At 40.8% G+C, this 26,233-nt stretch overlaps 1 protein-coding gene across 1 annotated transcript; it reads left to right on the top strand.

Moving 5' to 3' along the window:
* The first annotated feature begins 208 nt into the window (after positions 1–208).
* LOC104836425 (vacuolar protein 8-like) lies at positions 209–26,233 on the top strand. The gene is made up of 14 exons (XM_010575032.1): positions 209–434; positions 3,509–3,628; positions 4,560–4,679; positions 5,744–5,863; positions 11,570–11,692; positions 12,752–12,834; positions 14,068–14,193; positions 15,042–15,087; positions 16,264–16,397; positions 20,619–20,747; positions 22,653–22,767; positions 23,692–23,826; positions 25,060–25,185; positions 26,064–26,233. The coding sequence occupies exons 1-14, from the start codon at positions 209–211 to the stop codon at positions 26,231–26,233; spliced, it is 1,773 nt and encodes a 590-aa protein (XP_010573334.1).

The following is a 26,233-nucleotide window of genomic DNA, read 5'->3' as shown; positions in this document are numbered from 1 at the left end:
AACCAGCCTTGTTGTGCAATGTAGCTTTTTGGATGCAGAAACTTGTCTGCTTTACAGCAGCTGCACAGGGTGCAGTGTTAACATCTGCAAGACAGGACAAACACTGAGGCAGCAAGTTAGTGTGAAAAGTGGACAAGCTGAGAAGAAACTTTGTTTTCTATCTATCTCGTTCCTTTTCCTCTTGCTTTGTGCTGCTTTTGGAACAAGAATGGGTCAACTTTGTGGACGGTGCATACAGCTGCTGCGGGACTTCGTGGCCTTTGTTCAGAGGATGTCCTCCAACTTGGTGCAAGGCATCAAGGAATGCTTGACTCTGATAAGCAAATGCTCCTGCTTAAAACAAAAGAGCTCAAAAGCCAGACAGCTGTACAAGCCCATCCTGCAGCCTCATGAGAGAGTGACAGCACAGGAATTTCTGCTGCATATTGAAACAGGTAAGAGGGCTTGTTTCTTTCTAAAGGTTGTGGAAGAACAAGGAGATTCATTTTGTGGGTTGAAAACAGATTGCTGGCTGAACTGCTCTGGCATGGCATGAAGCAGCTTGGTGATGATGTAGGAAATGCCAGAGCTACAGAGCATTTTCTTTGTGTATGGGACACCAAGGGCTCAAGTAGCGTAACAGTTTTATCTAGGTAGAAATGGTCAGTCACTTTCTTGCTCTGCCACCACTGTTAATACATAACCCTTGTAAATATGTTTCATAGAAGTGAGTCCTTCTAGAAATTGAAGTTAATTTTTTAAAGTCAGTCGCTGAAGTCACAAAGCCAGTAACAGGCAGTACTAACACTGGATGCTACGTGGGTGCTGAGCTGTGAGCAGGCAAATCAGTGTGGTCCTAGCTGAGTTGTGCACACGCATGTTGGCTGGCTGCAGAACACCTGGACTTGCACTGGGGGTGTCTGTGCTATAGATAGGGAAGGTCAAAGTCGCCCTGGGACAAACACCATTGGGCTCCCAGGATTCCAAGCAACTGGTCTGCCTAAGTGCTTTTGTGCAAACATTTTAGACACAAGGCTTGAACGCAATCATGGGATTCTGCTTCAATCAAAGTAGATCCATAACTCTTCATGTATCTCCTCTGCTTTACAGGCTACCTGCCTAATTGCCCTGTATATCTACTTGTGATGTTTTCTCTATCCTGTCCTAGGATACAACAATATCAATAGGAAAACTTTTTTATTTCACTCCTGCAGTCACAGAATATCATCTCGGATGAGTGTATTTTGTCAGTTGTCCAACCTAAAAACATTCCTTGTCTCAAGCTTAGGCAGGGGCCATTGCTTGTTTGGTTTTGCTTTGTCCCAAAGCTAATTGGGTATATCGCTTTAACTTTAACAACCTTGGGCTAAAGCTACTACACAAAATTGCATAGCCTTCTACTTTCATTTGTGTGAAGGGTGTGGAACACAAACTACTATTTCTTTACTTGCCTTTTGGGGGACATAAAACCATCTTGTGAGGGCGACCAGGAGAGACATTTTTCCTTGATGTGACACAGTTAACGCTGTTTGAAATGATCTGTCATGGAACAACCTTTGGAATAATTGCTCTGACGCTGGTTGTTTGGAACATGTGTGAATTAGCCTCAGCTGGTATTAGCTGGTGTCATTATCCTATGAATGTGCTGCTGATACAGTTCACTAACTGTTGCACAGTGGGAATCTTCCAGGGCTGAACATTTTCTTCCAAAGGCTAGCGTGCTCCTGACTGTATAAGAGACTGTCTTGGCAGTATCCCAGCTCAGCTGATGGATCAGGTGCAATGAAGGGGTGGTCTGGAAAAAATGGTGAGGCTGGAGCGGCCCTTTGCAGCACCCACCAGTGCTTCCTGAAAAGACTAAGTGTATGTTTTCTTGAGAAGTCCTTTCCACTCTGAGATGGGTCTTCAAAAGGCTGGTCTGTCTGGGATCCTCAGGAACTGGGGTACAGCAGCAGAGAACTTAGAGCTTCTGTGACAGCAGTACACACATGGCAATATGTGCTCTCAGGGAGGTCCCAACGTCCATGATAGGACATAAGCAGCACCCAGGAAGAAGAACCAGGGTTAATTCTCTGAGTGGTCAAATCCTGCTGCCAGGACAGACGGAGGCAGGGAAGCCTCACAAAGAGAACCAAGACACATCCCTCTTGCTTTAGCACTCGCCTATGTATTTTATTCCAAGGTGGAACAAGCCCATCCTCAGTTCTGGACAAATTATAATAAGCAGGGAGCCAACACTTGGACAATTTGGGTGCAAGGAGAGACTTCATGGTTGATTATCATACTGAGCTATTAGCTAGGGCAGCAAATGCTTGATATTATAACCAGGTGAAGATTTTTAGCCCCTTCTGCTTTATCACTGCCCCAAACAAAAACGCACAGATATGTGGGAGATTCAGACAGTCAGTGTGTAAGGAACAAAATCAAACCACATGAAGAGATTTTGGGTGTTTCTTTAAAACCTTGCACACAGTGGCTAGTCCTTCCCTTTGTGTGTATTGTTAATGATTAAACAAAATTTATCTTCATATGAAGCTGTTCTGTGAAGCCCACTTTTACCTAATCTTGAAGGTGGGAGGCTGCTGCTCTTGACATGTCAGCAGCTTCTAATGGCTTGAGATATTAGCTGAGTTTTGCACTGAGGCATGAAAACTTATACCCCTCACATCCCTCACGTCTCTTTATCCCATGGGAGGTAAAGTAGCTACATCTTCTTCATAGAGATTTTTCAATCTTTAATGCACTGCTTTAATCCATTGTCTGAAAATATATCTCATAATTGTGTGCTCCACCAGTCAATTTATACTATATTACCTTTTCAACGGTTTATACTATTGAGCAGTGGTTCAATCGCCCCTTTTTTTTTTCCTCTCTGCTGCTCCATTCCACACATTATAAGTACATTATACAGTGACTTACAGAAGTCATGCATGACTGCTATTGCTTGTTGGCTATTGCTGAACATCTGGTTTATTCATAGGGGAACTATCATACTTGAGAACAGGTAGACTCATGCTAGAAATTTGAGCCTGAGGCAAGCCCATTTGCAATCCATGTTGCTGTTCCCTGAAATCCTGTATTGTAATACCCAGGACAGGAAACACAGCGAACCTAAAATGTAGTAAATTAAAAATATATACTCTTTCTATAGCTCCTAATAAGAATACCATGTTCAGTAGATATATTTTAACAAAGATCTTCTATGATTCAGGAAAAAAAAAGATTTTTATGGAGAACAAGAGCACCTGCGTTTATATTGGATAGCATAAAAATGTCTAAAGGTTATAATTTATCTTGCTTCCAATCACTAGCTTTGTGAGCTTCACAAGAGGCATTGCCAAGGACAGGTTATTCCAGATTCGTTTATTGCTTCTGCTCATGGAAATATGAATAAGGATAGATGGGCTCTATGGAGTTGTTGCAGTACAAAAATCCTTATGTGTTTGGTTGGCTGTAAATTTTAATTTCTTTTTGTAAACTAATGCTTTTCAGGTAGAATTGAGTCTGTGCTGTCATTGTACATCTTCAGGTTTTGAAATGTCACCACTTGGAAAGGACCCTCTGGAAGCCTTGAGGACCTTAGCCTTTTCAGAAAACCCAGGTTTACAGCAGTCTGCTGCCCTCTATTACTTGCATATGAGTCAGCACAGTAAGTTATCTCAATGCATTAGAAAATTTTCACATAATTATAAATAAAAAGTTTTTTTCCAACTATGAAACTCCCTTTCATTCATTAATCAAAGGTTTTGGGTTCTTTTCTTTCTTTCATGCCATGTTGTTTGCTAAGAAAAATGGAAATGCTGTCATTGCTGTGTGGGCAGAGTTATTCTAGGTTTTGCTATGAGGAGATATCTCTCATGAGACTGTCATTTATGTAATTGTAATACTTCTGGAAAAACTCAGCAGAACTCAAAGTAGTTAGAGTCAATGTATACTGAATCTCCTGAGAGCAACACAGTCAAAACTATGGTGGAAGGAAATGGACATAGATGATCGTTTCAGGTTTTATATTAAAAAGCCCTAGAGGACAGATTGTAGTGGCAACTTATGCAGGAAGCATTCTTCTTTGCCCCAGCTATTCTGTGGGAGCACAAGGCTCCTGGGGTAATTTGTAAATGGTTAGAAGTCAGCCTAGATACGCCAAATAAGATTCCAGCAACAGTGTGGGTCCTACAAAAAGGTAGAAATACCAGCAAGAAGCAGGCTGTGGTTTATTTATTTGTTTTAAATTTAGTTCAAGGAGAATATTCTGCTACTTGGCTTGATAGCTTTATCCCATGTATTTTTTTCTCACTAAAAAGGGCAGACAGCCACAACTTGAGGACCTGCTATGAGGCGGAATGACTTGTTTGGTAGCAAGGCATATTGCTTACCTTCCCGTGATGTTTTTGAAGTACTTGATTATTCAAAACCTTTTCAGGCAACTTGCCCTGTTTTGCTAGTACCAATGGAATTTAAATGAAGGGGAATACCACTCAGCCTATGTATGATGGCACTTGAGGCCCAAGACCAACAAGAGAAAAATGTGAGCAACTACCACGAATAATGAGACTCCTGAATGTTTTGTCTCATTCCTGCAGTAAATGTGCCCCTACCTGTGGAGCATCTGGAACCCTTCTATGCCTTACTGCGATCTGCTGACCTGGAGGTGCAACAGATGTCTTCCTTGTCCCTTGTCAACTTCTTGCTGGAAGGAAATAGTGAGCAATTAACAACACATCTCTCTTCGGTTGAAAAAGTATCTCTTCAGCCAGACAGTATAGAAGGAGGGCACATCTACATAGCCAGGGCTACACAAATCCAAATTCCATTTTTTGTGTTCCAGATAGGACAGGCTCTGTCTCTGTCGGCAAGCCACATAGATTCTGATGTCACCAGGGTATATCAGATCCCTCCAGCTACATTATATCATGTGGTAAGAGATCTGTGGGAACAGCTGTACCATTCTCATTCTTGGATTGAGAGCCTGCCACTTACCGTTTCAAGCAACAGATACAGCTCTCAGAAACAAACTCTGCCTATGAGACACTGCTCATTTTCCTGTTATTTATTAACTGGACCTTGGTCTTAAATTGCTTGCAGATTGAAAAAAAAAAAAAGATGTTTAAAAGAATTCACTTTCTTCTATAGCTAATAGGGCAAATTTAATTGAGATAGGGAGCTGCAGGTCACAGTTTATGTTGATAGACATGAACACCCCAAACCTCCGCAATGGAGTACTTGTTGCATCTGCTACTGCACTCCCTGGCACCTGGGCCACAACAGGTATTCTGTCACGCTATCCCTTAACAGCAGAAGATGGGATCAGTCTTCAGTGAAGCTATCCATTTTATTTTCTTTTTTTAAGGATCTTGCTGCAAATACTATCTTGTAACTATTTATAAGTAAAAAATAGTCTTTAAAAGGTAGACTTCAGAATAAAAAGGTGGGGGGCTGAGTAAATTGTGAACCCATTGGAAAGTTGCAGTTGCAGTTTCCAAAATGAACCTCATGTTTAAAAACAGAATTGCTAGAAGAAATATTTGGGAGCTTCTGAACTAGAACCTCTGAACATCTCTTACACTCTATCATGAATCTGAAGAGGAATCAAGCAAACCAAGCACTCACTCATGAAGTGAGTGCCTTTCAGGCTGTTTCCATCTTAGGTCTGTTTCGCATAATCATAATACAGACCCCAAAGCAGTCAAAGGACAATATATTCTTTTCACAAAGGCATTAACTGTTTATTTTTCTGTTTGTCCTTTTTTTTTGTATTTATGAATAGTTGACAAGGAATTAGTTGTCCAAATGGGTTTACTTGAGCCAATTCTGGATCTGCTTGAGTCAGAGGATCCCACTGTCCAGTGTAATTCTTGTGCCTGCACCATGATTTTGGCTGTTTCAGGTGAGTGTGCTGTTCTTTCCCATTATCCTCTGCAGTGAATTCATTCAACTCTTACCTTATATTTCAAGGTGAAACAACGTATTATTTGCACTTAGTTTAAGAGTCATACGATGCAGCAACAAGTTTTGGTATTCCCACATCATAAATTCAACCTCTTGAGATTCCAGTTAAGATCTTTTTCTCAGTGTTTCTGACCTTCATTCTCTTGTGATTATAAACCTTTTTCTGATTTCCAACCTAAATATATTCATGACCAGCTTATCTTAGTTAGTGTCTACATTGGCTTTTGCTTTAGTAGTTCTGCCTCTCTGATGTCTATGCTGATGAGGCTCCTTCATTTTACTAAACTGAAAAAGCCAAGCTCATTTAAGACTCCTCCTGTAAGTGAGGCTCTCCATTAATCTTCATAGCCCTTCTGGGTGTAAATGATATGTTCCAGACATGGAACATAGCAATTGCATCTGCTGTTTTGTGATACCACAGACCTCAGACGTTGTTGCAGTCCCAAGATGTACATAAATGCTGCAGGAATTCCATTTTGAATTCATCTCTTCTGAAAGAGAGGTCACCAGAAATGTGCAGTATTTCAGCTGGAGTCTCACCTGTGTCTTTTATTGTGGCATCCAGGGAAATATGTTTTGCAGTACATCTCATGATAAAACCTGGGTTTTTTGTGATTGCATCATGGTGATGTTATCATCCTGCAGCTTTAATCACTTAGTCTTTCTCCTCTGCTGCTATTTCCAGCAGACACCAGTTAATTAAGGGTCTGCAACAAATGTTTCCAAGTGCATGGCCCTGCATTTTGTAGTATAAGGTTTCATTCTGTTTCTGTTGCTTCAGTCTTCTAAACTGTCCGTTATTTGTAAAATATTCCAGTCCTCCACCACATTGACAGTGCTGCACTTGCACCTTTGTATTAACTTTCTGGTTCAAAACCAACTACAGACCAGTCCTTGTGGAATTCCACTTGTAGCCTCCTTCCAGGTGGTCATTCCCATTCAGCAAAACTTGCTGCTAGCTTACTTTAAGTCAGTTCCTTATCCATCCGTACTACTTGCATTTGTCACCAACTTCTGTTGCTTAACTATGCATATTTCATATCATGATATAGATATTTTCCTGGCATCCAGACATAACCTTTCTTTTGGTAACTGTGGTTGAGCTTATCAGGTTAGTCAGGCTTATTCTGCCTTTTGCAAACTGTGTAATTCTACTGTATAAATTGTGTAAAGGCCTGTATGAAAGCCATGAGTAACATTTATTTCCTCTCCCATAGTGTTTATTCCATCAGCTTCCCTCTCCAGCGTGGGAAGTTGCAATCAGATCTCCCAGAAGGCTGACAGAAGCATGGTGAAAGCGTTACTTTCTCATTTAAGTATTACTGTTGCAAAAGGAGAGTGGATAAGCAGGATCCAACTACATGAAAGTGCATTTTTTCCCATCTTTTTTTTTTTTTTTTAATTTGCAGGTTTTTAAACACTTTTCCCCTTGAAACTTATTTTTAAGTGTTGCATATTATTATGGTCAGGTTAAGAACTCTGTATACTGCATTACTTTGTGTGGAATGCGAACTGCCCCATTTAAATGTCTAAATCAGGCAAGGCATTGCTAGAATTTTAGGTACCTGGCACTAGAAGGACTTACTTTATGTATGCTCAGTGAAGTTATGCCCCTGAAGATCTACAGAGAGATGTCCCTTCACCTGTTTTAAGCAGCCCACAGAGAAAGCGACTTGTCTGGGGACCTAAGGATGTTCCTTGGTCCTGAAGGCACTCTGGCCCTTCTAGATGGCTCTGTCTTTAACCCAGAGTGTAGGGAACCCTCAGCCACTCCAGATCCAATCCACCTTCATTCTCTGTTGAGGCTGGTCACCTAATACCTTTGCACACTCCCTTAAGTGACAGTCTACTTCTGAGCACAAGTAGTTCAAATTAAGCACTCAAGGAGCTTTCAAACTACATAGGAAGGCATCTGCTGAACACGGAGGTAGGCAGTGCTGCAAGTGCATAAGCTGGGCTGCTGCCTGGGATTTGATCAGTATTGAGGATCTCTGTCCCAGTTTAACTAGGATTTGGATGGTCTGGATCCATTTATTTCTTTTTCAGACTATATTTAGCTATCACAGCAATGAAACTAAAGCAAGAGGCAATTCTCTTGAGTTTATTTTAATTTTAACTCACAGACTCTGATGATATCTTAAAGGATCTGCTTGAGAAAAGAATTCTGTTCAGTCATGTCCTTCAAGTAAGCCATTCATGCTTCAGAGTGGTTTAAAAAAAGATAAATACGGAAGCACAACCAAATTAGGAAAATCCTTAGATAGCTTTAAGGTGACTAAAATTCTAAATCCAAGAATGGTAATGTGTCTTAATTCTGCTGCAGTGAGCATGAAAGACTGTGTACAGAGTGAAGCTGTTTAGCAATGTGACTGCAAGTTATATGTAAACTGGGTTGCCTGGTACTTACCTGCTGCAATAGGTAGCCAAAAATAAAAACAGCAAACAAACCCATTCAGATGAAAATGATTTGAAGGTCAGTTTGTTCCAACACCAGCATTTGTCCACATAGCAAAAGGACACATGCACATTTGCAATAATGTGCAGCTTCTCAATCTGTGAGTGAAAGTAATCAGTTTTGGGATAAGAACTCTTCTCAGCGTACATATGAACAGAACTAAACATTCACAGCAAGGGTTTAGGGAGGCCTGAACATCTGCATTAAGCTAAACAAGGAGGATGCACTGCGTATAGAGCACATTCAGAGTTGTACTGACAGGAGAATTTTCAAGCACACAATAGCAGAGAATGGAAGGAAAGAATTTATAAATGCAGGTTTCAAGGTGAGTTATTCAAACCCAGCTTGAGTAGATGTTATTGATTTCCCCACCTTAGAGTAGCATCTAAACCACCAGTAGCATCTAACCACCAGCATATGTGGTTCCCTTCTAAAAGCACTCTTAAGGTTGCATCCGTGGAGGGACTGCATTACTTAGATAAACAGGTGGTCCAGGAGAGAAACATAGTCTAGCCTGCCACATCTCTTATGGAGATGATAGTACAGTTACACATCTTGGGGAGATAGATATCTCCATTCATTCTGTCATAAGTTGACAAAACAGATAGTGTTCAGCCACACTGTCTACCAAAACTAGAATGAGAATGGAAAAGAGAATAAGGGAAAATGACATATGTAAAAATAAATCCAGCAAACTCACAATAATGGGCACTAACAGAGACTGCAGAGAACTTGTCAGCTAGTGAATGACCCAAGGGAAAAGAAAGAAAAAAAATATTTTTTTTTTTATTTTGGTCACAGAGGTTTCCATCACGTGGGTACCTGTTGTGGTCTCTCCACTCGCCCATGATGAATGCGGGCGCTCCAGTCCTTCCCAGGCCGGAGTGGGGTGCCGGCATCTCCACGTGCCACCTCCCTGCAAAGCAGGCTGTAAAACCTCATCCTGTCACTGTAGGCTTCCAGAGTTGACCACCACCTCTGAGCCCTCAGGCAGAAAAATTGTTTGAGCTGTCATGGATGTGAAGCCTTTCCAAATCAAGCCAGTTATGTTTCTTTAAGGAAGAAGAACCTTTGAAGCACCCAATGGGTCATTTTCTGTCACAGCCAGTGCTTCATTCCAAAGATCTTCAGACAGGAAACACACGCCTGAGAAGCTCTCTCTCTCGAGGATATAGGATTCCCCTTCCCTGCCCTAGAAGGGAAAGTGGAAGAAAGAATTTGCCCAAGTTTTGTCCAAATATTTGTAATCCCTTTGCCCAAATGTGAGGTTCTCTTCCACATTCAGAAACATTCATGGAGTGTATTGTGTGGAAGAATAAAGGAAGCAGCAATATCTGAATTCTCAATCTTTTTACCTCTCTTTTTTACTCAACTAATCAGAGTTTACATCACACCAGACTGGTTTCCGTCAGTTGGAGCCGCACAAAAGAATTTCTGCTTCCGCTGAGGGAAACAAAAGAACAATATGCAGGCAAATGAGATTGGAGAAAGGCTTGTCTACAAAATTGTCCAGAATATTTAACCAGAATAATAGCTTCCTACATGGAAAAGCTATTTTTAAATACATGACTCTTCCCTGAACAATTATTTTGCTCAAAAATTAAAGTATTTTTTTCCAGAATAAAAGGTATTTCCTTGAGTATAAAATAAGCATATGAAGGCAGAAAAGGACTTATTCTGGAATACTAAACTGATACTGACTGAACTATACTTGAATAAATATCCTGGATTATCTGTGTATGTCAGTTCCCCAGTATAGATAAGCTCCAGCTATAGAAATAATGGCTTTGTTCTCTTAACTCTCTAAGTTAGTTGGCACCTGAATAGTTGATCTCCTCCAAATACCTTCATATTTCTTGCTTTCTTCTGCTTCATATTTTTCTCTGCAAACTTCTAGAGACTGGCCATTGTTTAAACTGTCTAGAAATGCACATAAATGAAGCAATACTCAGCTAAAACTCCTGTGGCCTCCAGTGGTAGTTTGGCTCATATAAATAATGGAAGATGTAGACTATGGACTTTGCTTTTTCCTTTTATAAAATAATCTGCAGAATACTATGATATTAAAAGAATCGTTCATTGGTCTAATTCCCATTTAAATTTCATCAACTTCAAAGAACACCATTGCCAACACCTTACTTTTTCAAAATTATGCCACTAGAATACTTATAAGATATGAATACAGATAATGTATATATATAAATAAGACAGTAAAAGGGAGAGGGCCATAGCTGTCTCAGTGTGGCAGCAGGTTATTTGTTGCAAATGTTTTGACGGCCTCATGGTAGAGGGGTAGGGAAGAGCATAATGGAAGGATTCTCTTCTGTACAGCACAGCTGAGATTACCTTCAGTAAGTCCAAACCAAAAAGAGTAGAACTAAAAACAGATATTTTTTTTCTAAATTGTATTATATTTCATAGCATAGTATAACTTTACCATATGTAGTATACTTACACAGTCTATAAATATGTTGTATAGTATTTTATAGTATATAGTTAATTTTATAGAATTATTTAAGTATTACAGTTTTTTTCCCTAGTTTTTCATCCAAGAGTCTCGAGGGACTCCGCAGATCTTTCTTGAATTCTCCTTGTACTCCAGGATGTTGAATACAACTGTACAACTTAATACACTGCCATGCAGGAAGCATAACCACTTCAGAGAAGCATCTTTTCAAATTCCAGTGGTTAAGTCAAATCCTGTCTTTAGAAACCTCAGTGTTGTTTGTAGCTGTCAAAGAAGTGACACAAGCACATTCAAAGAGAGAAATCGGCCCTGAATATACCCTGCTAAATTAATTCAGTCTTACCTGCAATTAATTATGTAGTTTTTGGTTGGCACACTGTGAATAGTTTGATCAGACATACCAGGGGTACAAGGCAAGTATGACACCTTGCTAACCTGTTTAAGGGGATTTGCAGTCTTTTTATTTTAATCATCCCAGTCACAAAATAAAAGCATTGAAGCAGCTGTGATCTGTGGCTAATCCAGAAGTCATGAGTTAGTTCTTTCCCACTGAGCTCTTGGAATTGTTAAGTTTCCTTTGAGCATGCAGAGAAATTTTGATATATACCAAAGAATCAGAGAAGCGAACACCAAAGAAGTCTAGTCCTGCTAGTTGTCCTGCTTGTGGCTCACAGTAAGATGGCAATGTCTTCTTTCTTTCTTTTTCTGATTCTTTTCTCCAGAGTCCAACCGAGAGGCAATTGGCGCTGCTCGAGGAGTTACACCCCTACTGTCTCTTGCCAATTCCTACGATCCTAGAGTCCAACAAAATGCAGTTGGTGCTATTCTCAACCTCACACAATCAGGTACTTTCTGACTAATGGTTTATCTAAAATTGCTGAAATAAAATTTCTCACTGATAGAAAAATAATTCAAAAGGGTTAAGGCAAGAATAAAAGCATATCTGAGCAACAAATTATTTTCTTTGCATATGGCATTCAAGTCAGTAACATAGACTGATGATTTAAGTTTGGCCTCTCTTTAGTTAAGACAGACCCTTTTTTGCCTAGTACTGAAATAGAAAGTCTTGATTTTCAACCCCAACTGGCTAATGTACAAGCACTTAAATCATCAGTCAAAGAAATAGAAAAAAAATAATCGTTTGCTGAAGAAATCACTTGGTCTAAAAAGTTAGCAGCAAATTTGGTGGTCCTGTGAAGCAATCTCAGAAGCTTATCCAACAAGGTCAAGCTCTAGGAACATTTGACTTGTATCCCTAACCTGATACTGAAAGACACAAAATATAACTATTATGGGCCAGACATTAAAGGCTCCTGGAATATCTGCCAACAGCTTTAGCAAAAGCAGTATTTAGTCCTCTGTAATAATATCTGCACTCCCATACATTAACTCTGAAACAAACTACCATTAAATCTCATCTAACTGGATGATACCTTTATCCCACACAGCTAAATTACACAGTCATGAGTAATGTCTCTTATCTCTACATGGTGGAAGGGAATGGTTGGCAAGAACTTCTACAGTTGGCTATTACACTTCTGTTATTATTCAAAATTTTTTAAGAGAATTTGTTTTTTAAACACAGAAATCATGGTGAATATTATACCTGAGGTTTTTCAGCTTCTCCAGCAATTCAGATTCTCAGAACAGTCTTTAGCGTAAAACCAGCAAAGGCTTAGTCAATCAAACAGCTAGTCATTTTGCTAAAATGTCTGCATACTGCTATATTGCACAAGCTCTAAATTATATTCTCTCCAGTCACACTGATTGGCATCTATTTGGACAACATCACCACTCTCTAGAATCCAATGATTGTGCATATCCCTTTTGAATGGTGCCTCCAGATGAGGGGAAGGGGAAAGACACACCAACAGCATTTTTTTTTTTTTTTTTTCAAATGGCAGAGAAAATCCAACATGTCCTATGCAAGGAAGGAGCCCTACCAGTTCTTACCTTGCTGCTGGAATCTCCTGACTCAGAAGTGCAGGTATGGCTCAAACAGGTCAGATTTTTCAAACAGTCACAGTGTGACTGTAAGGAGAGCATGAACCACAATGTGTGGAAATGAAAAGGTGGAGAGGAGGGAAAGTCTCTCTAGAGAAGTGGGGAAACATGTGAGAACATCTTGGTGAAACCCAGCTCAGTCAAATAGTGTATATTCAAAACACTCAATTTGTCTAGCTCCACGGGAGGAAGTTTATGACACAGAAGTGCATCTGCCAGCACACACTAACACATGCACACAGTTGTTACGCGGTTACCTTCTGTGTCTTTCAGAGCATCAGACAAGTTGCAGATAGGCCTCTTCCTCTGTTGGTTTTTTTTTGCATCCTAACTTTAATCTTCCACTCTAAGCAATCTTACTAAGTGTTCTGAGAAGGCATAACTTGCAAACATTTTTTTCTTATTATTGTAAATGTCTGGGAAATCTTCCTATTTTATGCCTAGAATCACACTTCTTTGTGATTCTGCACACTTCACAGAGAGCTGGTCTTGGTTCAAAAGTATGCCGATGAAAAACTGTGAATCAGCATTGTAAACCTTAAAATCCGCTAGTTCATTCATTCAGTCCTCTGAGTAGTACAAGATTGTTTCCTCCATCAGTTTTGTTATCTCTGTTCAGATTTCTTTTAAATGTCTGAAGGGATGGAGCCTCTGGAAGTGCTTTCTGCAAACTGTTTCAGCATTATCATCTTTCTCTGAGATTCATCTCAAAATTACCTTCTCTGCAGTTCAACCTGTTTCTTCTAATTATACCTCCCTAGTAATACATACTCTTACATGTATGATCCTCTGTAGTGTTTATGTTTAAATCCTTTGAAAATGATCTCTTGGCATGCTAGGGCAATGACTACATCCAGCTTGAGGAACTCAATGTAAACATATAATACAGTAGATGCAGATGACCTAACTTAGGTGCCAGCAGCAGTATCGTTGCAGCAGCACAGCACATTCCCAAATACCCAGGGTCCTAATGGATTTGTACAACATGCAGTGCCACAGCATGATTGCCGTTGTAGCTATAGCAGATTGCATTGCTTTTCCTGGAGGAAGCCCACTTAGGCTGTTATCACGTCAACCCAATAAAACACCCTTAAGGTGAAAAAGGACTTTATTTTCATCAGCTCTAAATCTGAGCATATCTCTGATTTATTTTTATTCTCTTCAACATGTCACCACTGTGACCTCCCCTGTTTCCTTTTTTCTCGGTTCTCTGCAGTATTACAGCTGTGCTACCTTAAGCAACGTAGCAGCCAACGTTCAGCACCACGAAGCCATGCTGAGACCTGGCAACAGATTCCTGCTGCGGACACTCATATCTCTCCTATCCTCTTCTGTGGACAAGGTGAAGTTGTAACTTTCTCTTTGTGTAAAAACTTAGCATCAGAGTAGAGCTATAAACTTGGGCTTCCAGTTTCAGTCTTGCACAATTACGCTCATCTATTGTACAGGGGCCTATGCAGTATCTTTCCCATGAGAAAAGATGCATATATTAGAAGATACATAGGTTCTACAAGGTTAATGTATGGAGAGAGAGAAGGGAAATCATTAAAGTTGTTCCACAGCCCTGGATGCTTCCTTTAGACTAGGATGGCCTGTATTCTTTAAATTTAAAACTACATGTGTGAAGTGCTCTGTCCAGGCTCTCAACTACCTTTGATCATTGTGTCTGCGACAGAAGGTAGCTGGAGCATCTATTATGCTACTTTTTTTTTTTCTGTTTGGTATCCGTATCTTTGACTGTATGGCTTCAGAGAATAACATCTTGAAAATTTTGCTTTGTTGGGAGCCACACCAAAGAAACTTCAATAAGCCACAGTTCAGGATTTAAAGGGTGAACCTTAAATTCTGTGTAGGAGGGAGGCAAAAAAAAGGCAAAGCAAATGAGACAAATTTCACTCCTTTTTCCTATAACTTATCTGACATTCTAAAATAAACCAACATCTGAACTCATTGGCTCTTCCTCATCAACAACAGGATGACTGATACTAGAGGAGGATGAAAAAAATTCATCAAAAGTTTGGGAAAAAAAAAAATAATTTCCCAAAATTTATTCTCTGAAGATAATGTAATAGCTTGTTAGTGTTGTCACATTTATTTTGCATACAATAGGCAAGAACATGCATTACTGAAACCGCTCTTTTTTCCCCCTCTCTCTTTCTATTTTTTTTTTCCCCTCTTTGGCACAAGCAGGTTTCAAGCCAGGCATGTGTTTGCCTAAGAAATTTGGCTACCAGTGGTAAGCAATATCTTGGAGATAAAGAAACCACACTATTTCTTTTTCTTTCTCTCTCTGCCTTTCAGACTGAGCAGAGTGGGCTGGGAATCTTTCATATTAAAAGCACAGAGATACCCTCTTTTCTACATTTTAATTGAATGTTAAGGGAAGAGGGAGGTGCAGTGCATACACTAACTAAATCTGTCTCAGAGCTCCCAGGTAGCAAGGGGAAGTATCTGGACAAAGTGAGAGAGACAGCAGGGGTCTTCTTATGCACAGAGCCTTTGCAACTTACTAAGCTTTTCTCCCTTCTCTGTTTCCTAAGCATTAAACCCAATTAGGACAGAATGCCTCCTGAAATTGCTGCTTGAGTGGGGACCTGCCTTCTCCCAAGGCATGAATCTGTCTATCATTAAATATAATTTTCTCCCAAGCATTTGTCATCCTTTTAAAAAAATCCTATGCTATTAAATGCCCAAGATCTGTTTCTATGGCATACTTGGGAGACGAAAGCAGAGGACTGGCACGCTCAACGCTAGAGCCCTAGGGTCCAGGGTAGAGTTGTTCATCTAGAAAATGTAAAGGTGCTTAATTTTCAAGCACTCACAATTATATTGGAGCTGGGAGTGAAGGAACTGCTGCGCTGCTCCTTGGCGTGGTTGAAAACCCCTGGTCTGCTTGGCCTTTTAGGACTGCCGCTCCATCTGCTGGCTGCTTTGGCATTGCCTTTTAGTGCCCAAAAGCACTCGCTGAGGTTGCAGGGACAAGTGAGATGTAAGGATTCAGCCAGGATGGCTGATCTCTCCCCTGGCTAACCAGAACTCTGCGAGATAGGTGGTGCTTGGAGAGGTCTTTCTGTCTGTGCAGCAGAATCTGCCACCTTCTTACTGGGCCTTATTGCCAATGAAGGACTCTGGAAATTCCCCTCATTTCTTCTTGCTGAGGTTCAGACACAAACTGAAGGGTGCCCAAACCTACGTTCTGTTCTCAAGCCTGTATTAATCCCTTGGCAAAAGGAGCCGGAACAAATGAGGGTTTATTTTTATAACTAAACGTCCAGCATTGTCCCATCCCACAGAGATGGGGAGGTCGCCTCTAATTTCATCACTGAGGCACAGTCAAATGTTTGAGTCGGGGCCCAAATACCTCCTCATGGTGCTCTGAAGCTCCTTGACCTCAGTCATTTTCCCAAACCAGCGGACATCCAGGCTGAGATGGTTGCTGAGGACGTCCTGCCCAAGCTGTGCTCTCTCCTGGCATCTGGCAGCGAGGACGTGCGTCACGCCTCCATTGCTCTGCTCTGGATACTGTCCCAGCACCGGCACAACCAGGTAGGGGAGGTCATTTTCCAAGACCAGAGGGGAAAGACTAGTTCTGGCCACCACCTGGAGTAATGCCCTGTTACGGCAAAATTACATACAAAATGCATTTTGAGAATGACCAATAGGGTCTGTGTGACTTCCCAACCCTTCTCTCTCCCACCCAGAATAACAAGATTTTGTCTGCACTGTCACTAACTACCCGAGGAGCCTCTCTGTTGTGGTGAGGTGGGATCCAAAGGATCCTGTAGTTAATCAGATTGCCTGCAAGGTGACCAAGGGGAGGGTAGAGGGGGTGATGGATGTCAGATTCTCGGATGTGTGGACACTGCCCTGCACACCCTGCAACTCCCTGTGGTCCCCTCAGTCCCGAGACTGTAGGTGTCCAGATGGGTGTACAAGGGGCAGGGGACATGCATAGCACCATGAGAGACTACAACCATGGGCGCAGCTGATGAAGCTATTCCTTGGTTACAGAGCTTCCACACACACTGAAAAGCAGGGAAACTAATTTAGAGCGTGCATTTAAAGTGCATCAGCGCAAAATAAAGTGCAAAAATACATTACTTCCCTATATGGACAGTTATTCAAAAGTACATTTGCATAAATTTAACATCTTTTGAATTAGGATCAAGACAGCAAGGGGGACTAATACAGTTTGAAATCCTATCTATCTTTAGCTAATTCACTAGGACTTTTCCTGTGTATCCTCAAGTCCTTAGTTACAGAACGGTTCTTTCGCCCACGTTCAGGGTAAACACCACCATTAACAGTGCAACACTATGCAAATACATGAAGAAGTCTGACTAGAAATAAACTACAGCAAATAAACAAAACAGACACTCCTGCTGCACTTTCATCCTCCACATAAAACAGCAAAACCAGTAAGTAGCAACTGACAAATTATTATTATGATTAAATGTGCTTTTCCATTACAGTAATTAAAGACATCCTTAGGAACATGGATATGTAAGGTTTTTGATAGGTGTCTTAAGCTAACAATAACCTTTTAAGAGAGTCAGAGTTTGGGTAGATATCAAAAAAATGTGAGAACCTTTTCTGCCACATTACTTTAAGCAGTAGTGACAGACAGTTTGAGTAACCACAGCTGGGCTTAGATGCTTCTTGTGGCTGAAATACACTCAGTCTGACTTGAAATTTCCTCTGGGTATTGGAAGCCTGGTGCCTTATACCTCAGTTGCACATACACAGCACAGTACAAACCAAATTGCACCTCCTCTTAACTGTGGGACATGATGGAAAAAATGGGTAAGCTCAATGCCTGGGAAGCAGCAACTAGAGCACAGAGCTTTTCAAAGGCACTGTGGCTTCAGAGGTTTTGTGCTGGCTGCATTAGCACCAAACGTCCTCATTGCTTGTCAGACTGCCTCATGCAATCAAAACACAATTTGCTCTCAACAAGCTTACAACTGAAATGCATTAAGTTAGTCGGGGGCTATTTGCACAGTAAAAATGTTACTCGGTATGAGACATTATGGTGGAACATTGTCCTCGCTCGCATTTGCTTTTCTTGCCCCCAAACACCATTTGCACTTTTTGTTCTCCCAGCAAAGAGTACCCGCAACTCTTTTCCTCCTCGATCCTGAAACGTGTCTTTACCAGTGCTTCAGAGCCCCAGCTACAAAGGGCACGGCGCAGTGTCAGTGGGAACAAAGGCACAGGGAGCTGAGCCTTGTTACACCAGGAGTGAAACAGCCTGTCCTTCACGGGGGAAAAGGGTCAGCAGCAGGAGGCTGGAAAACGAAGCATCGCCCTTGAGGGTTTATTCTCCAGTGAGAAGTATCTACATGTCAGAATTTGTTTTAGTGAGCAAACACGGCTGTCCCTGACTACTCACAGTTGCTGCTTTGTGTGAGTGAGCCCTGGGCACTCTGAGAAGAGACTGACCTCTCCTTACTCATATCCTGCCTCCCCACCTCCATGCCTTTTCTGGCCTGTTTTTCAAATCTTTTCAAGGTTTCTTTAACTCAGGCTGAATTCTCCATGAGTGAAAGAGGGAATTCTCCATGGGAACAGCTGTTGCAAAACAAACCACCAAACAAAGCTAACCTTTACAACCAAGTCAAGTGATGCTTGAATTATTACAAATACTACCCAGGATACAATAGGGCAGAATTCATCTGCCCTTTCGTTACCATGAAGCAAACACCCAGGAATGCTTCACAGGAGCTCCTCTCCCTGCTTAAACCCCTTTTTTTGCGATCCCCTGGCCAGGCTGTTGACAGCGATTCCCAGCAAGCGCTGGAAAACTTCCTTCTTGCAGGAGGAATTTCATTCAGTTCTCCCAAGGACAGTCCAACCCTGAAACACTAAAGAAAGAGTAAGGCTTTGTGAAAAAACAGCCTTTTAAATCATGTTCCTTTGAGCAAAGACATGGAAGTCAGGGTGGCAGGAGTCTGTCTACTCCAGATGATGCCACTGACTTTCCACTCCAGGTACAAAATAACTTTGCCTTCCCATCTTGCTACCTAGTAAACAGGGGATAATATTTGTCTTAGCAAGAAATCCCTGGCTAAAGGGTACGAGTGCAGCATTGTGACTGTAAGCACAGTTGCTGCTGGAATGATTTTCCTTGCCTTTTTTTTTTTTTTTTTTTAATCTTGGGAGAAGTTAGATCAGCATCCACCTGAACCACCCAATCCATTTTCACTCAGAGTTTTCTCATGATTCTCTTGTGCTGTGCAGGATTGAGCCAAAAAACAAAATCTGGATCCCAGCCATATGCCAGCCAAAAAAGAGGGTCAGCAAAATTTAAAGTACTGTCACTTGCTAATGTAGATCCTAAACAAACAGCAGAGCTTGGCAGGGAAGTCATTGTATATTAGAAAGTTCATTTACAGTCCATAGAAAATTTCGTCCTCCCAGGCTGTAGCAAATCAAATAAGGGTACTGTAGTTGATGAGATTACAGAGAAAAGAGGACACTTGGGCCAAAACCACAGAAAACAGTCATTAATGGTAATTTAATTAGATTATCTAAAATTATATTATTTCTGCCTTTGAAGAGAAGGAAAAATAAAACCAGTGAAAATTTACAGCCATATCTGCATATAGGATTTTTTTAATGCCCTGAGTTTAGGCATAGCACTGCCCTCTCCATCTATTTTCATGTTTTATTTTAGGATTGCTGGCTGTGACAGTGCTTAAAATGAACATAAGTGAAGATGTCAGCTGATATTAAATAAGATACACTTTTACAATTTAACCTAAGTAAAAGAAAGATGTAAGTTAAACTATTTTTTAAAGACATCTGCCTTTCATCACTGCTTCAGTGATCCTGCCATTTCACAGGTTTCAGAATTATGCAGTTTTTCTCAACTTGATGTAGGACCAATGATTTTTTTTATATTGAACACTCTTGCTAATGTGTCTCAATTTCTAAGTAGCACAAATAATATAGTTCATTGCAAAGAAACATAAGAACTGCATAAAGAACTCAAATTCATAAGGGAAAGAGACTGAAAGAAAAAACGCTCCCAAGAGAAAATCTCTTGCTTTTAACTGGAGACCTAACCCAAAGCCTGCTGAGATCAGGTTTCTTTTATAAACAGCAGTGCCCCCTTAATCCATACTGCTATTGAAGAAATTACCTGGGCAGTAATCCAAACTCAGAAGATCTGATTCAATTAATATTAGTGGTAACTGGAGGAAGACTACATTCAGAGAGAGAGGTACTCAGTAAAGTCCCTCTAAAATATCCATCAAGCAGCAGAGAAATGTACATATAAACTCAGAAGATGCTGTTCAGAACATGTTACTAAAGTGGTGCCTGATCACGAACTGATCTAAACATACAGTCCGTTATTGTAGGCGAGGTAAATTGCTGAGGTACTGAAGGACACACTGCTGCTGCTACTTCACCATGTACTTTTGCCTTTTACACCTACCCTGACCACTTCTCCTTCCAGTCAGGATCACGTGTCCTTCCCCTGACTACCGACAACCTCTGGGAAGCATTTGATGCAAACAAAAATAAACTACCAGACCTTAAAGACTCCAGCTTTCCATAGCAAGTGTTCTGTAGATCAGTGCCAGTCAGTAAATCATATTTTGAGAGAAAAAAACTACTGGACCCAGTCACTACACCACTGGTTTAAATGAGCTAAGTAATGCTCTTCTTTCAGAGCTAAGATCTATCTATCTATAGTTTGCTGCAAAGTTGCATTGTGTTGTCCATACTGGATGTAATTGAGATACCGGTTGCTATTCTCAGGACACTCTGGCATGTGTCAAGCTGCTACAGAGCCTGGGAATGCTACTGTCAGCGCATAAAACAGACCCTGTGATTGTTGGCCATACTGCTTGTATCATCAAAAACCTGAGCCTTTCCAAAAACAGACAGGTATGTACCCAATATTTTTCACTGAACTATACCCTGGGAGGTTGCGGTTTTATTTACATCAAATCAGCATTACCCACAGAAAGATTTTTTTTTTAAATGAAACACATGCCAAGGATACTCTGCACAAAATGTGTAGGAACAAAAGGACCTGATGTGCCATAATGAAAGGGGGTTTTATTCATATTTTTCCAATACAATACAAAAATGCTAATGAAAATAAGAAATGTCTAATTTTTCCTACGTGTGATGTGGTTACCTAATTTGAATGACTGCATCATAGGTATAAAGTACTTCTAGCAAAGACATTTCATACTAATTAAAGGAACCATCCAGGAAAATCTGAAGTTTGTTAGAAACTGAATCCTTATTTCCTAACTCTCACTCTTTGGCTGCCCTTAGTTATCCACTTATGATGTTCAACACTGCTCTATTTTCACTCCCAGTTTGTTAAATATAACCCCAGCTACTGATGTACATTTTGCCTGTTTGGCAAGGTACTAGTTGTGCCAAGTTGCTATAAAGATCTCCGTTGCTGACTTTGCTTCTAATGAGATCCATATCCACAGATGCACTTCCTTTCTCCTTGCCTTTTAAGAGTACCTTGTTCAAACAGTGCCACTAGTAACAATCAATATTGGGGAAAAAAACCCACCTAAATCCTTGTTGCTGCTTTGCCCCACTTTCTAGCACACACTTTTTGAGACTCAGTTCCTTTTTTTTCCTCTGTGTTCATGATCCAGTTACCACTAGTTCTAGAGATTTAAACTAGCCAAAAGGAAAACCCTTTCCAATTTTTTTTTTCACTTATACTAAGATAAAAATTTCTGATAGTTGTGAAATCAATTTTTGCAGGGAAATAGATTCCCTCAAACTCAAAGCCCACAGTAAGAGTAAAAATGGACCATCCTTTCAAAGTTTGCTTTAAAAAGATTACCATGTTTTTTGCTTAAATTCTGTGACTTTATTCTGTTATCAGCAGGGAGCTGGTTCACCTTCCTAAAGCTTTATATCGTATAGAGTATTTAGCTCTCACTGCACAAGTGCATCCATAGACATGACTGGGAGTGCCAGGTTTCCAGGGTCAGTTCCAGGGAACCGTCCCTAAAACACATAAGAGTCCTTGGCACAAGAGGAAAAAAGTGTTGGTTTTGTGCCAGCAGGACATGAACAGAGTGTGGGAGCTTGAAAGGCAGCAGTCTTGAATCCAGCTTCAACCTCTTAAGCAGCAAGTTAAAAACCTGCAACATAAAAGGAGCACACAAAAAAAGATAACTCCCTTTTGTTGATAGACACCTGAGCTCCCTTATGGAGGTGTGAGCAGCTTCCATTAGTAGGACCTCCCAGAGAGCTGATGACTTTGTGATTCAACTTCACTAGTAACCAGTCACCTTCAGGTGACTCATTCAGGACTCATGCCTTGGTGTCATGTGCTATTAATCCAGGTCAGCACGGGCTGAGTCTCCTATCTGTTTTCAACTCAGTCTGTAAAATATATATCCCAGCACAGATTCAACCTAAAAGATAAGGGATGCACAGCAAAGCTTAATTCATAACATTTCTCTCCAGAAACAGAACTCACCTTTGCTAGTGAGAGGTCATCTCATATTTCTGCAGATTAGAGCATTTCAACACCAGAAAGTTTTCAGAGCCCTGGAGGCAAAGAAAAGAAACTGAAAACCTTGCACATTTCCCAGTGCTCTGTCCTGTAGCACTCAGCTTAATCACCTCTGCAGCAAGACTTGAGCAAATGACAGCTTAATACTAACATACAGCCTGGTACAGCAGCAATAGGTCAGGAAATTCTTTGAGCTCAGAGTTATTGCTGAGAGTTATTCAGTACTTCTCAAGTCATACAACACTAAAACGTAATGAAAATGCTAAACATGAATCTCTCTCTTGTTGCAGAGAATCATTGAGAGTCCATGTGTTCAAGGTCTCCTCCAGACCATGCTTTCTATCGACACTCAAGAAGACTCTCTTCATTATGTGACGTCTTGCCTTGCTGAACTAGCAAAGCAAGGTAGGGAAGCAACCGCACCATAAATGGCTTAATCTGAGAACTGTACCTATCCTTCATTAATCCTAATAGGAGATGAAGCGCAGGTGCACATACAGCCCGGGTCTTTCCCTTTAAATTCACTGGGAGTTTTGCTGTAAGCTTCAAGAAGAGCAAGATCCAACTCGCTGGCAGGACACATGGGCTTCATTGTTTGCACTTTTTCCTGTTGAACTGCTTAGAATTTTTATTCAAAATTCTTTGTCCTGAATTTTACTGCCGTACAGGGCCTGTCTACTTTTCTTTGTAACATCGCCCAGTTTCTCTGGCTGAATTAATTTCATGAAAGCAGAAACTAATATAAGAAGAGAAAAAGACTAAAATACAAAGTGGCCCTTTCTCTTTAAAAGTTTTACACATAGATTTTATAAGAAATCCCAAATTAGCACCAGTGGAAGGTACAGCACTCCTCATGGCAGAAAGGACCAGTGTAAATTTTCCCAGCCTGCCCCAGCATTGGATATTGTCTGTCAAACATTTCGTCTTATGTATCTGGTGTAACTGCCATGCAACTGGTGACATGTCACATTTAATTTTGCAAGAGGTGCCCAGCAGCTGCTGGACAGACTGAGCCGACTAGGCAATAGCAGATCTCGTACATAAAGTGATTCATTCTTTCAGAACACAAACCCAACAAAATAAAAATCCACCAGCCTTTCTGTGAATCAAATCCATGGCCCTACCTTACGGAGAGCATAACCTCAGGACATGGTCCTTTTTTACAACCTAAACATACTTATTGCACAAGTTCAGCACTTACGTTGCTTCTCCAGCTGCATGAAGGATTTCCTATTTAGGCAGTATTGTTTCTGGTAGACCTCTCACCTTCATTTCTTTGACACCGGAGTTTCTGTTTACAGACTACTCTCTTGTCTGTCTGTCTTCCAGAAGGAGCCACGTTATGCATGGTCCAATGGATGGATGAGCCCTTGACAAAGTGCTTGGTGAGACTGGCTGGCCAAGTGGAACATACTGAGCCATCCTTTCAAGCTGCCTCCATCATCCAGCACATGATAGGTCATGGTAACTGTCACACAGCATTAACTATGCTTTCAAAGAGATTTATGGCTGTCTGGAATGAAATGAGCCTTTTCCCAAAGGAGTGAACTGTCAGGCACTGAACAACCTTTTAACATTCCTATAGCATCCTCCATCTGGTCTCTACAAATTTATTAGCATAAAAGCACCTACAGTCACCCCTGAAATACACATAAAACAGTGCTTGAGTGCACGAGAAAGCCCAGGGATGAAAATGGACCATAAAGATCTGATTCAAGTGTTTGTTGCCTGCTTCAAGCACTACCATTCTGCAGGGCTAGTCTGCAGCCAATGCTATGGTCCTTAAAAAACAACTTAAGTAGGGAGGTGGGAGACCATAAAGTACCAAGGGAAAAATGAGAACATGTTTCAGATGAGTCACTGTTGCATCTTTCTGTTTGAGCCTCCTTCTCAGCATATACAATGTGATGGCATTCCCTGCAGATAGGAGCAGAGGTTGGTAGAGACAATTTCAATGGGGTGGTTGTGTTCCAAAATTTTGGATCACCTCTGCTCCCTGACAAGCAAGAGGAAAGCATCTTGATGAACAAAACGCTGCTGTTGTAATTCTAGACTAGATTAGCAGGAGCGGTGAAGCAAAGTGGCTTTTAAGAATGTAGCCTGTATTTTTTTAAATTTCAGTGAGAGAGAATTAGAAAAGCATTATTTTTACCTGCAGAAAACAAACAGCTTTATGCTTAATATACTTGTCCCATGCAGCTGAGAACCTTTAAGACTCACAAGGAAAAAGGTGTTCAGATAATTCTTGCCACGTTCTCTAGAAAAGCATGGTTAGATTTTAATCCTTAGATGTGAGAGAAACTGAAGTCGCTCATGAGTCTCCAATAAGTGAAAACGCAAACCTGTTTCAATTCTACCATCAAGGATTTGCAACAGAGCAGATTCTTAAGTAGTGAATAGAGTCCAACAGCATAATCGCTTCATGGATCGGTTAGCATGACCAGCTGATCAGTCCGTAAATCAGCATGCACCTTGCACAAGGACCAGCTTTCTAGCACAGCAGCCCACTCAGCATTTTATTTACCTCAAGATTCAGCGATACCGTCAGAGGCTGTAGTACATGCAAGTCCTTTGTCATTCTTTGCAGTAGCGTTGCTTGTAGGTGAAGTTGGACGAGTCATTAATTGTTACAAAAATCAGTTTTCAAAGTGTTTTAAAGGCTCCTATTGATCTCCAGTGGTTCTCCCATTTATGCAGAAAAAATGATGCTTTTGCTGAAGAGTCACACCAGAGAAATTCAGGCCTACCTCAAGAACTTTCTTACTCACCAAGAGATTCGCTTTCAGCAGCTGGGCATCTCTACATTCTGCAGACTGCGAGAAGGTATGTCCTTCCCGCTGGGCTGAGCCCCCGGGGTGCTGCCAGGCACTGCCGGCTCCTATCAGCAGCGAACAACGGGCACTGCTCCGTCACAGAAGTGACAATGCCAGGCAACTTCCTCAGGGGACTAGCTCCGCTCACTTAAAAGGAATGGAATAATCTCAAGGGTAGCTGTTACCTTACGTGTTTTTAAATAATGAAGAATATTTTATGATAAAGGCAGGGGGTTTCTTTGCTTGTTTGCTTGCTTTAAAACTAAAGGCTTTCTGACCAGCGGGGAAACAGGACTTCAGGTACAGATGGTTTTATCTAATATAAGAATGTTTGGCACTAGATGCAGCCTAAATGCTTTTCAAATATGATTTTAGTTTATTTTGATAGAGCAAGCAAATAAGCAAATCGCATGATGAGCTAGTATTAAAGCTGGGAAGTCTCACGTCTTTTTAATATTATGATTCTGTTGATTTTTTTCTATTTTTGATTAGGTTTTTTTTTTGTTTTAGGTAGAAGTTGAGTACAGATGAGAGCTATAATATGGTAATAAATGTATATAGTGTGTATCTTCACATATATAGAGCCAGAGCCAAGACCCTGCTACATCCTGATATGCACCTATTGCAGAAGGCTGAATATGGCAACTGAGCTTTAGACACCTGGATCAGGAGAATTTAGCAGCAGACAATATTGTATGGTCGTAGGGATGAAAACTGAATTAGTATCTGCTTTGCATGGTAGTAGAATATTGTTCTAACTTCTCTATACTTTACACTGTAGTAAGAACCATCAACAGTATCTAACCTGAAATAGAAGCTTTCTAAGCATCTACATTAAAATACAGGGAAAAAACAGTAGGTTGCCTAACACTTGTTTTTCCTCTTCAGATCCAGAATTTTCATTAGCATTCAGAAAAAGCCAAATGGCCAAACTCCTTGAGCAAGTCCGTCAACAAACAGAAGAAACTCAAGAGCTCCTTAGGGCAGCTATTTGCCACGAAGACAGTTCATATTTAAGCTGCATGGCTTATGAAAACTTACCAGATCCAAGAGCCTGA

The sequence above is a fragment of the Haliaeetus leucocephalus genome, unplaced genomic scaffold (genome assembly GCF_000737465.1).
Source record: "Haliaeetus leucocephalus isolate CR32 unplaced genomic scaffold, Haliaeetus_leucocephalus-4.0 Scaffold450, whole genome shotgun sequence".
NCBI lineage: Eukaryota > Metazoa > Chordata > Aves > Accipitriformes > Accipitridae > Haliaeetus > Haliaeetus leucocephalus.
The sequence above is the reverse complement of the archived record's forward strand: the minus strand, read 5'-3'. Positions and strand labels throughout refer to the sequence as shown.

Excerpts from the sequence above, each read along its gene's own strand:
- LOC104836425 (XM_010575032.1), top strand. The coding sequence starts at position 209 with ATGGGTCAACTTTGTGGACGGTGCATACAGCTGCTGCGGGACTTCGTG. Across the intron at positions 4,680-5,743 it reads CTTCTTGCTGGAAGGAAATA|TTGACAAGGAATTAGTTGTC; the intron begins GTGAGCAATTAA and ends ATTTATGAATAG. Across the intron at positions 5,864-11,569 it reads CATGATTTTGGCTGTTTCAG|AGTCCAACCGAGAGGCAATT; the intron begins GTGAGTGTGCTG and ends TCTTTTCTCCAG.